Source organism: Heptranchias perlo, chromosome 9 (genome assembly GCF_035084215.1).
Source record: "Heptranchias perlo isolate sHepPer1 chromosome 9, sHepPer1.hap1, whole genome shotgun sequence".
Lineage (NCBI taxonomy): Eukaryota > Metazoa > Chordata > Chondrichthyes > Hexanchiformes > Hexanchidae > Heptranchias > Heptranchias perlo.
In genome coordinates, this window is record NC_090333.1 from 39,108,003 (window position 1) to 39,121,142 (window position 13,140).

The following is a 13,140-nucleotide window of genomic DNA, read 5'->3' on the forward strand; positions in this document are numbered from 1 at the left end:
GAGAGAGATGCGTCGCAGAGGGCACTACCCTCGCCACAGGGTCTGCAGACCGAGGCTCAGCTTCCGTGGACATGTAGTCGTGGACATCTGCAGCCTCCTTCATACCGAGCTGCTCCCGGCTGGCCCGAGCACTATCTTCTTACCTGTTGTTGTCAAAGTCACCACTGCCCTCAACAACTTCTCCTCCGCATCCTTCCAGGGTACCACCGGGGACATCGCCGACGTCTCTCCGTTGTCTGCACAAAAGAGCCCTGCAAATACACCTACACCCATTCTGCAGTGACACAATGGGTGGCATGAATTGTGGGTCTTCATAGTGATCCTCAGGAAAGGGCATTATTGCACAAACCAAACAAGATTTGCAAAGACGTGGCAGTAGTGGTGACAATATAATATGTAATGTGAGTTGATCAGAAATTAAATATAGATAAACACCATGACAAACCCTCAAACACCCTTCATGCTCACAACAAGTTTGCCTTACGCTTCCTACTGCACATATGTGATGCATGCCCTGTGGCTGTAGCACAGGTAGTGGCAGGTTGAGTGAAGCTGACCGTGAATGAGATGCATGAGAGGGTGAGTATGAGATAGAGCCATGAGATTATATGAGGATTGGGTTGAGTGGTAGTGGTGGGATGAGTATTCAAGGTGAGTAAGTGCAGGTAAGATGAGGATGAGCTTTGATTGGGTGTAAGGGGTGATGTGATGGAATAGTGTTGGCAGTGCAGAAGGAGATGTGGGGTGGGGGCGGTGATGTGGCAGACGGAGTGTAGGGGAATGAGTAAGTGTACTCACTTCGGTTGAACTACTTAGGTGATTGAAGCGCCTCCTGCACTGTATGCAGGTGCGCGATATGTTGGTGGTGCTGGTGACCTCCTCTGCCACCTCGAGCCAGGCCTTGGTGGCAGAGGCAGGCCGCTTCCTCCCGCCCGCCGGGGGAGAAGATCTCTGTCTTCCCCCTCCTCCTCACCCCATCCAATGATACCTGGAGTGAGGCATCATTAAACCTGGGAGCAGCCTTCTCCCTGGGCTGCTCCATGCTGTAATTTTTCCTATTTTCTGCAGCATCAGTCAGTGGAGGACTGCCCTTTAAATAGGGCTCCTCCAGCTGACAGGCGTTGCTGCGCATGCGCAGTCTGCCCGCCGCGCAGCTTACCAGTGGCAAACCCGGAAGCACAGGTAAGTGGCTCCAATTATCCTGTAATTGCGTGTGGAGCACCCCGATTTCACCGGGCGCGTTACCCACGCGCCCAGTCGACCCCCCCACCCCTGCTGAGAACCCGCCGCCCTGCTAATATCGAGCCCAATTTCTCTGTTTTGGTCATGAACCTTCAGTGATCTGTGCACAATAACACAATAAATACTCCTATTTATTAAATTGCCCAATCTTGACAACAGGAAGTAAGGTTTCTGGACAGGAAATGCAAGATTTTCAATAATGTATGGATATATAATGCATTTTGTATTACATGGGATAATGCTCCAGTTGTTAGAAAGCAGTGTATCTGCCATAGGAGATCCACTAATATCAAAGTGTATATTGACATGGCCAAAGGCATGTCTGTGAACTGAGAAGCAACATATTTGCATATATATATATTGGCATTTTAGCAACTGTCTTCTATAACCCTTGACTGATACTGATAATGAGCTTTCCAGACATTCTCCTCTACTTCATAATGATGGTCTGCTTTTTGATGTGTTTTCTTCCCTTCTCTTTATTTAGATTTCGAGTGTGTATGCACCATCCCTATTCAAGGGCAGCAATGGACAATGTACTCCTAGGTTTTCACCATTATTTCTCCTGAAATAGACTGCCAAGTGATATACAAGAGTTTATCAGAGTAACTCTCTAATTTTTCCTTTTCTTCCTTTGTGGAAGTGCTTGACCTCCATTTGGTGCCTTACATGGTAGCCACAATCAGGATCTCAGCACTCGGAATATGTGTGCATCAACCTGTATTCCATCATCTCTTCACCTTGTGGTGCCCAACAGTTTTGAGTTTTCATAATACCCGTATCTCTCTTCGACTGCCAGCACATGTTGGCTGTTGAATAGTAACAGGTGCAGGTATAAATATTGCAACTGCTCCCACATCGTTGGGGTTTGCAGCAGAAGATTCCTCACTTATTTTTGCTCTTAGCATTTATTGTGTTCTATACCCTTTAGGGAACTGATAGTAGAATAGAACTTAGATTATGCAGCTGTTAGGCATAAAGCACCAACACCTATTTAAGTGTTATTACTGGTATGCTTCCTTCTCCAAACCAACAAAACTTATCCCTCTTCAGCTTAAGTTTAAGAGCCTCAGGGTTAAGGCCACTGCCAAAACATGAAATTAGCTTATTTACTGTTTCATTGTTAAAACTAAGTTGCTAAAATGTACAGGCAGGAAGGATAAAGTTTACAATTGGTGTTCGTTTGTATTTCAACGCAGCTTTTACGCATGAACTACAACATTTCTATTTGTAGTGTCATTCTGGTTTTTACAAAAGAAATACAGTTATATTCACTATTTTAAAATATTGTCTGCTCCACTTGATGTGTACGGAAGTGTAGTGGTTATGTTACTGGACCAGTAATCCAGAGACCATGGGGTCAGTTTTAGGATAGCCAAGCGGGTGCGTTCGTGGTGGGGGGGGGTTCCTAAAATTGGGGAATCCCGAAGCCCGGCGCCAACCCGCCCACTTCTGGGTTACCCAATGACGCGAATTGGTGCGCGCGCAGCCCCCGCATGCGGGACTCCCTCTGGCAATTAAAGCTGACGGGATGACAGATTAGATAGTTAGGGAGGTACTTGAGGTCGTTGACAGACCTCATTGGGAAGAGATTTTAGCAGGGATGTGATTTTGGACTCTCCTCAGCGTATTTCCCACGCTGTGGGAAACACTCCCTGTTGTTGCAGACATGTTTCAGTCAGCAACCATTGGGAGATGCAGAGGATTCCTTGACAGTTGGTGGGAATACCTCATTCATTGCAGCAGGGCACTCTGTCACCTCAGACAAAGTTTTGCCTGCCACATCGTTGTCTCCACACTCCCAATTATTAAATCATACCCTAAACTCTGCTGTCCAAACACATTTACCTACCTTGTGGACACCCTCACACTCTCACTGTCAGGGTTGGGGAGGTGTGGGGGGGGGGTCCATTGCTGCATTCATCACCCCTTTGGAGGACGAGCAACATCACCAGCCTCGCCAGGCATGCCATCCACCTCCGCTACGTGGAGCTACACAACACAGTGGTGCGCAACAGGCACCTGCACAAAGTAGTCGTGCAACTACACATACACCCACCGTAGGGTGACCCAATGGGTGGCATCAAGGGTGTTCACGGAGAACCTCATGAAAGGGCGTTATTGCACAAGCCAGTCAAGAATGGCCAAGACGTGGCAGTAGTGGTGACGATATAATATGTAATGTGAGTTGATCAGAAATCAAATAGAAGTAAAAACTATGACAAACCCTCAAACACCCTTGTGCATCCCCTTCATGCTCACGACACGCTTGCCTTACGCTTCCTACTACACATACGTGATGCATGCCCTGTGGCTGCAGCACAGGTAGTCGGGTGAGGCTGACCGTGAAAGAGATGCACGAAAGGGTGAGTATAAGACAGAACCTTGAGATTGTATGAGGATTGGGTTGAGTGGTAGTGGTGGGATGAGTACTGGCGAGGTGAGTAAGTGCAGGTAAAATGAGGATGAGCTTTGAGTGGGTGTGAGGAGTGATGTGACAGAGTAGTGTTGGCAGTGCAGAAGGAGATGTGGGGTGGGGGCGGTGATGTGGCAGATGGAGTGTAGGGGAATGAGTAAGTGTACTCACTTCGGCTGACCGACTTAGGTGATTGAAGCGCCTCCTGCACTGTATGCAGGTGCGTGATATGTTGGTGGTGCTGGTGACCTCCTCTGCCACCTCGAGCCAGGCCTTCGTGGTGACAGAGGCAGGCCACTTCCTCCCGTCCGCCGGGGAGAAAATCTCTGTTGTCCTCCTCACCCCATCCAGTAGGACCTGGAGTGAGGCATCATTAAACCTGGGATCAGCCTTCTCCCTGGGCTGCTCCATGCTGTAATTTTGGCTCCTTTCTGCAGCATCAGTCATTGGAGGACTGCCCCTTTAAATAGGGCTCCTCCAGCTGACAGCCTATGATGCGGGTGCGCTGTCCGCCCGTCGCGCAGCTTTCAAGCGCGAAACCCGGAAGCCAAGGTAAGTGGCTTCAATTTACTTACGATCGCGTGGGGAACCCACTGATTTCACTGGGCAGGTTACCTACGTGCCCAGTTGACCCCTCGCTGGCAACCCGCCTCCCTCCTAATATCGGGCCCCATGAGTTCAAATCCCACCATGGCAGTTTGAGAATTTGAGTTCATTTTTAAAAAAACTGGAAACAAAAAGCTGCTATCAGTAACAGTGACCATGAAGCTATTGGATTCTCGTTAAATACCCAACTGGTTTACTAATATCTTTTAGGGAAGAAAACCTGTCGTCTTTACCCGTTCTGGCCTATATGTGACACTAGTCCCACATCAACGTTGTTAACGCTTAACTGCCCTCTGAAGTGGCCTGGCAAGACATTTCATTGCATCAAATTGCTACAAAGAACAATTGCAGCGGATCAAGAAGAAGCCCGCCACCACTTTCTCGGCAACAAAGGATGGGCAATAAATGCTGGTATCGCCAGCGGAGCCCACTTCCCGAGAATGAATTCCTAAAAACTCATTTTTTGACAATACAAATTTGATGTGGTTGAATTTGAAGCAAAGATTGTTCACTTACCCCTGTTGGAAATTCGCGTGTAAGCAGTGGCTTTATCGAAAATACAAGTTCTTCATCAAAGTGCTTTTGTTACCTCATTTATTTTCTTCTAATTGTGCAGCATCCCAGTATGTACACAAATGAGGCAAATTACAGTTTGTAGAACTTAACTTTCTATGACATATTTACTTGATAAAGACTGGTGACTGGATTGGGAAAAAAATCCCAATGCAAGGTTTGCAGTTTAAGTACATCTTTTACACTCATTTTGAAACTTGTGAAAAATTGTTGATAATTTTCCACAGTTTTAGAAAAGAAATGTTCTTGTCCAATACAATTTTGGAAGCAACATACACATTGTAAAATAATTTAACTGTATACAGTTAATTTTATTTTAAGTAATGTCATATTTTAGGATTCTTGTATAGAAAAATAATTTTAAAAAGTCAGAACAATCAAAAGCAAATCTCTTTTTTCCCCACAGGAAACTTAGGTCGTGTAGACTACATCTCAGAGTTTGAATATGATCTGTTTATCAGACCCGACACTTGCAATCCTCGTTTCAGAGTTTGGTTTGACTTTACTGTAGAAAATATGAAGGAATATCAGGTAAGTGCTTAATTGATCAGTACTGCAGAATCAACACTACTATTTTAATAAAGCAGTTTGTTCTCAGTTCAAAACATTCAATAAAAGCTTCTGCTGTATCCCTGTTTTAGAATATAAACATTTTTAACTAAAAAAGTTGGAATTATTAGAACCTTCCTGAATACATTTTCCCTCAGAGCTTTTGGGAGGCCAATGAACCATACAGTTAATTATATTTGGAGATATTTTCAAGTGTCTCACTATTTTAGCACAGTGGCAAATCACCTTTTGGTCCTTTCCCTCAGGATCTCTGTAATGTTCTGAATTATTAACTTTCATTCTGTTAATTTAATTAATTACTCATTGTATAGATAATGTCTCATACAAAGTATAAAATAGGATTTGTGTCAGATTTAATAATTAATTATTGACTGTATGACCAATGAGCTGTATAGAGGATACTGCATGTATCCCTGTGTAATACCATATTTAAATAAAAATGGATCCAACCACATAATGCAGTTAACTTAATGTAGTGGTCTAGTCATACAATGATTTAATAATTCTAGTATTTTTCTTTATGTAAAGAAAGAAAAAAATTTAAAAGGAGGATATACTTTATATTCTTGTGCATAATAAATGTGATAGTTGTATATAGCTTTTCAGTTGTGATGATGACAGTTTGATGTGACTCTTATGGTAAAATGGAGAAGCAGTGGATGGATACGGCCTAAAACATAGGGTTGGATTTTAATTGCTTAACTTTATTTCAGCACTATATTGCTGGTAGCTCTTATTAGAAAATTTGAATGGAGACCACATCTCAAAATAATTGGAATTATTGCTGTAAAAATATGGTATCACACTCTTCCTGAGGCCACATCCATTGTATAAGATACCATCCACACATTTAATGGAGCACTTCTCAAACTTAATTGTATGGGATCCCTGTAACCATTATATGAACAAAATGAATTATGTGGTTTTTAATTCCAAACATGTCTTTACCAATGGTTTAAATATCTATCTATTATAAAGTGTGTATATATAATATATACATATACAAAGGATAATCAACAGTAAAGGATGAATTACAAAAATACCATTCATGTCTGTAAATTATCACTGACTATATTATCTGTTACTTTGTAGAATTTGTATGTCCATTTTTTTTTATGTTGGCTGAGTTCACATCATGATATCTAAGCAGTATTGATACTCAAAAATAATAGATACTAACGTTGCTCATAATGTGTTGGAGGTTATGCCACTTCATATGCTGCAGCTATACAAAGCCCCTGTTAGACTACACCTGAAGTGCTGTGCTCAGTTCTGGGCACCGCACCTTAGGAAGGATATATTGGCCTTGGAGGGAGTGCAGCGTAGATTTACTAGAATGATACCTTGACTCCAAGGGTTAAATTACGAGGAGAGATTACACAAACTAGGGTTGTATTCCCTGGAATTTAGAAGATTAAGGGGTGATTTGATAAATGTTTTCAAGCTATTAAGGGGAACTCATCATAGAATGGTTACAGCACAGAAGGAGGTCATTCGATTCATCGAGCCCGTGCCGGCTGTTTTGTAAGAGCAATCCAGTTAGCCCCATTCCCCGGCTCTTTCCTCATAGCTCTGCAATTTTTTTCTCTTCAAGGATTTATCCAATTCCTTTTTGAAAACCATGATTGAATCTGCTTCCACCTTTCAGGCAGCACATTCCAGATCATAATTACTCGCTGCGTAACGTTTTTCCTCATGTTGCCTTTGGTTCTTTTGCCAATCACCTTAAATCTGTGTCCTCTGGTTCTCGACCCTTCCGCCAATGGGAACAGTTTCTCTTTATTTATTTTATCTAAACCCTTCATGATTTTGAACACTTCTATCAAATCTCCTCTTAACCCTCTCTGTTCTAAGGAGAAAAGCCCCAGCTTCTCCAGTCTATCCACGTAACTGAAGTCCCTCATCCCTGGAACCATTCTAGTAAATCTTTTCTGCACCCTCTCTAAGGCCTTCACATCCTTCCTAAAGTGCGGTGCCCAGAATTGGACGCAATACTCCAGTTGTGGCCGAACCAGTGTTTTATAAAGGTTCAACATAACTTTCTTGCTTTTGTGCTCGATGTCTCTATTTATAAAGCCCAGGATCCTGTATGCTTTTTTAACCGCTTTCTCAATCTGTCCTGCCACTTTCAAAGATTTGTACACATATACTCCCAGGTCACTCTGTTCCTGCACCCCCTTTAAAATTGTACCATTTAGTTTATATTGCCTCTCGTTCTTCCCGCCAAAATGTATCACTCCGCACTTCTCTGTGTTAAATTTCATCTGCCATGCGTCTGCTCATTCCACCAGCCTGTCTATGTCCTCGTGAAGTCTATTACTGTCCTTCTCACTGTTTACTACACTTCTACTTTTCTTTTGCATCATCTCTAATTCTTTATTTTTCATTTTGGTACAGAACATTAACTATTAATGATAGTTGCAATTAGTGTCATCTGCATACTTTGAAATTGTGCCCTGTACATGCAAGTCCAAGTCAATATATCAAAAAAAAGGGTACGGTATATAGAGAGAAGCTTTTCCTGCTGGGCAGTCTAGGACGAGGGGACATAGCCTAAAAATTGGAGCCAGGACTTTCAGGAGTGAAGTTAGGAAACACTTCTACAAGCAAAGGGTGGTAGAAGTTTGGAACTCTCTTCCGCAAATGGCAGTTGATGCTAGCTCAGTTGTTAATTTTAAATCTGAGGTTGATAGATTTTCGTTAACCAAAGGTATTAAGGGATATGGGGCTAAGGCGGGTATATGGAGTTAGGTCACAGATCAGCCAAGATCACAGTGAATGGCGGAACAGGCTTGAGGGGCTAAACGGCCTACTCCTGTTCCTATGTTTCTATGTAAATATATTACATCGCAGTACCTCTTCACGGTCCCAGAAAGCTAAATTAGTTGGTTAAGTAGTTATCTATAATTTAAGTGGCAATTTATACTGATTCAAACCTGTTCTTGATTTAAGAACTAATGCTTAAATATTTAAGGATACTCCTTTCAATTGCTATTGTATTGTGCCTTTAAAAGTCAAGGGTAACCAACAGTGGCAATTTGTGCAAAACAAAATCTCTGAATTCTCATTAACAACAGAAAGGCAAGATCAGTAAACTGTAAAGGTACATTTTCATTTTTTCATGCATTAATTTTAGCAATTCAATATGTGTACATCTGGCAGGTCCAAAATGGCAAATGTCACAAGTGATTGGCTAATGTGCCTCTTGGTGAGCTTAGAGGAAGATTTATCATAATGACACAAAGGTCTGTTGAACAATCAAAGGTCTGGCAATTAAGTGTAAGGATTTGACTGAAGGAGGAACACCTACATCACCTTCCCTATAGACAGAGTGAAGTAGGACAAGAGAGAGCACTAGGATTTGCCCGTACGGCAGGGCGCAATGTGCTATAGACTACACAACATTGCCTCATGTGCTACCTATCACCAACCTGGCATCTTTATCAATCAAAAGTGATTCCAGTCCCTCAACGTACAGCTGGTGTGCGACCACAGGCAGCGCATCATGCAGGTCTGTGCCTGCTATCCTGGCAGCAGTCTGGACTTTCATCCTATGTCAGTCATCTATGCCACCTTTATTCCAACCAGGCCACAAAGTTGCAGGCTGGCTATTGGGTGATAAGGGCTAGCCGCTCCAGATATGGCTCATGACACATATCGGAGAGCATAAGTGCTCCTCCAGGCTCCACAAACCCAGCTTAAGCTGCTGCTGCTCTGGCTCCCCACTCCACAGATTGGGGTCCCCTTCAGGAACCTACCTTCCTCCGGCCCAGAGGTTGGCAGGTAGGTAGTGTGATATTGTGGCTTGGAGCCAGCTTGCTGCCCTGGGTTGCTCGGTTTCTAGCTACAGTCTGCCGGCCCAATACAAATGCGGCCTAGTCCTCAAAATGGACTGGACCTACCGATGGGACTATTGGCTGGCCAGCTGCCTGGACTCTGCTCTAGGGGAAAATCCACCCCTCTGTATTGAGCATACAGAAGAGAGGACACAGACTCCAGGAGAGACTTACAGAAAGAGGGACCATCTGAGACAAACCCAATTTTTGATCAGTTTTAAAATGCATATGTTCTATATCTCTCAGCCCACCTAATACTGAAAGAAGTTTCAAATGCCTACTATAACAGCTGGCATTAGAGCTGGCAAGCACTCAGCTCCCTGATATGATTTAAAATTAGACCTCGGATTGCTGGTAAGTGAAGCATATGCCAAATGTACAAACAGCTGTTACAGTAACCTGCTGGAAATGTCCCTCACTATCAAGCAGGTTGAAGGTGGCAGAATATTAGCATTTTAAAATATACTGCTCTTTAAAGATGAAGTTTCACGGTATAAGGCTCCTATCATTGTTAAACTAATGTATCCTTTGACTTACCAAGAGCAATGCCTCAGCTACTGTGTATGATTTATCTAGAGTGCATTTTTGTCCATTATGTTTCAGATGTTACACATGCAGATCTCAATGTCACACTTGCACGTGGTTGACTCAAATTTTGAATTTATAAAAATGCAACAAATCACTCTTCTTTCAATTGAATGACAAAATCCTATACTGCAGTACATTTATGTTAGTCATTTTGTTTCTTGGCAATAGTGCTGTCACAACAAAATACATTGAAATGCATTTTGGATGTTTTTAAGAAAGTGAGTCATTTATGTGCCTATTCACTCACAATAGTAACTAAACAAATCCGTAATCCTTCAAGACGAGAAAAAAAATCAAAGCTATGATTTTTATTTTTGGGTCTCTGCATTATGCTATGTTATGTTTAATATATACTTCGTTACTATCTTAGATCAAAAGATTGGTAAAAGACTATACACGACAATCATTTAGAACATGAGAAGGGGAAATTATGTGGTTTGAGGATGCAGGTTTCCAAAACTGATGCTTTTGAGTAAAGTTTGTTTGAAATTAAGACTGTTTGATTTTTGGGAGTTACCCACAATATGTGGAAAAGAACTTGATTTAAAGAATCAGGAATATTTCACCTGCAACTGAATTAGATTAAAATAAGAGGCTTACAATGTTGCCAAAAAGAGTAGTAAGCCTGAGGATTGGGAGGGTTTTAGAAATCAGCAAAGGATGACCAAGAAATTGTTAAAGAGGGAGAAAATTGAATATGAGAGTAAACCAGCAAGAATTATAAAAACAGATTGTAAGAGCTTCTACAAGTATGTAAAAAGGAAGAGATTATCGAAAGTGGGTCCCTTAGAGGCAGAGACAGGAGAAATTATAATGGGGAATAAGGAAATGACAAATATTTTATTAAACAAATATTTTGTGTCTGTCTTCACAGTAGAAGACACAAAAAACATACTGGAAATAGTGGGGAACCATGGGTCTAATGAGAGTGAGGAACTTAAAGTAATTAAGATTAATAAAGGAAAAAGTACTGGAGAAATTAATGGGACTTAAAGCTGACAAATCCCCTGGACCTGATGGCTTACACCCTAGGGTTTTAAATGAGGTGGCTACAGAGATAGTGGATGCATTGGTTATGATCTTCCAGAATTCCCTAAATTGTAGAATGGTCCCCGTGGATTGGAAGGTAGCAAATGTAACCCCGCTATTTAAGAAAGGGGGGAGAGATAAAACACGGAACTATGGGCCAGTTAGCCTGATATCAGTAGTAGATTCTAGCATTTTCCCTATCATTAAGGACGTAGTAATCGGGCACTTAGAAAATTATAATATGATTATGCAGAGTCAATATGGTTTTATGAAAGGGAAATCATATTTGACAAATCTACTAGAGTTTTTTAAGGGTGTAACTAGCAGGGTAGAAAAGGGGGAACCAGTGAATGTAGTCTATTTGGATTGTCAAAAGGCATTCAACAAGGTGCCACACAAGAGGTTGTTGCACAAGATTAGGGCTCATGGGATTGGGGGTAATATATTAGCATGGATTGAGGATTGATTAACCGATAGGAAACAGAGAGTAGGAATAAGTGGGTCATTTTCGGGTTGGCAGGTTATAACTAGTGGGGTGCCGCAAGTATCAGAGCTTGGGCCTCAGCTGTTTACAATCTATATCAATGGCTTTGACGAGGGGACCAAATGTCATGTATCTAAGTTTGCTGACGATACAAAGCTAGGTGGGAAAGTAAGCTGTGAGGAGGACGCAAAGAGTCTGCAAAGGGATATAGACAGGTTAAGTGAGTGGGCGAGAAGGTGGCAGATGGAGTATAATGTGGGGAAATGTGAAATTATCTATTTGGTAGGAAGAATAGAAAAGCAGAATTTTTTTTTAAAAAGGTGAGAGACTAGTAAATGTTGGTAGTCAGAGGGATTTGGGTGTCCTTGTACATGAATCACCGAAGTTAACATACAGGTACAGCAAACCGTTCGGAAGGCAAATGGTATGTTAATCTTTATTGCAAGGGGGTTGGAGTATAAGAGTAAGGAGGTCTTGCTGCAATTATATAGGGTTCTGGTGAGACCACACCTGGAGTACTATGTACAGTTTTGGTCTCCTTACCTAATGAAAGATATACTTGCCTTAGAGGAGGTGCATCGAAGGTTCACTAGATTGATTCCTAGGATGAGAGGGTTGTCCTATGAGGAGAGATTGCGTAGAATGGGCCTATATTCTCTGGAATTTAGAAGAATGAGAGGTGATCTCATTGAAATGTATAAATTTCTTAGAGGGCTTGACAGGGTAGATGCTGTTTCCCCTGGCTGGAGAGTCTAGAACTAGGGGTCTTAGTCTCAAGATAAGGGATTGGCCATTTAGGACCAAGATGAGGAAAAATTTCTTCACTCAGGGTTGTGAATCTTTGGAATTCTCTACCCCAGAGATGTGTGGATGCTAAGTCGTTGAGTATATTCAAAACTGAGATCGATAGATTTTTGGACACTAAGGGAATCAAGGGATATGGGGATTGGGCGGGAAAGTGCAGTTGAGGTAGAAGATTGGCCATGACATTGAATGGCAGAGCAGGCTCGAGGAGCCGTATGGCCTACTCTGCTCCTATTTCTTATGTTCTTATTATCTACTTTTTTGAAGTGATTGGTAGAAAAAATGATTTTTCTAAATTAAAGTTTTCCATGGTAACTAAATTTAACAGAATATCAACAGTATTCATAGCCATCCAGATTTTCGTATTTAAATGTTGATTAGCTGAAAAAGTTCAAATCTGTTTTGCTTTAGATTCTTTTACTTTCATGTTCTGTTTTATCAGAAGAGGAATTTACAATGGTTCATGTCAGGAGAACTGCTAACTTCCTTTATGTATTGAAGCTGGATTTTCCTCCACTATCCCTCTGGGATGGCTGCCCTTTCCCTGACAACTGCTTATACATGCTGGCGAGAAGGGAGGGGGGCCTATGGCCCGGGTTGCAAGCCATTTTCCTCGTTACCGCCACTGTCTCTGCCATCTGCAGGTGAAAGGTGGCAGTTGGACCTGGGACAATGGCGATAAGTTCCCAAAGTCTTTGAATGGAGGGAGAGATCCTGGTTGTGGCCTCCTGTTCCTCGATATGAACCCAATGGAGGCCTAGAAAAAATCCATCTTTCCTCTTTTGGGATTTTGCAACCCCTGTAAATATTAAGCCACCTCTTCAGGTGCCGCAGCATCACCAGAAATGTGCTACCTTGCAGTAGGGAGCTCCCTCTTGGTGGCAGGGAGTCCACCCTATGTAACAAATTACCCCTGACCCAGGAAAATAAGTCGGGGTCACGGTGGTGTCGAGGCAGTGAGTGTGAGCCACAACACCACCAAGAAGAAGGGA

General features: G+C 42.3%; 1 protein-coding gene across 4 annotated transcripts in view; it reads left to right on the forward strand.

The window, feature by feature from the left end:
• Positions 1 to 13,140, forward strand: part of agbl4 (AGBL carboxypeptidase 4) — a 746,494-nt gene that overhangs the window by 24,557 nt on the left and 708,797 nt on the right. For all 4 annotated transcript variants that reach the window (XM_067990246.1, XM_067990249.1, XM_067990248.1 and 1 more), the window contains exon 3: positions 5,244 to 5,368. In XM_067990246.1, coding sequence (XP_067846347.1) covers positions 5,244 to 5,368 — 125 coding nt within the window. The remainder of the gene's footprint in view (positions 1 to 5,243; positions 5,369 to 13,140) is intronic.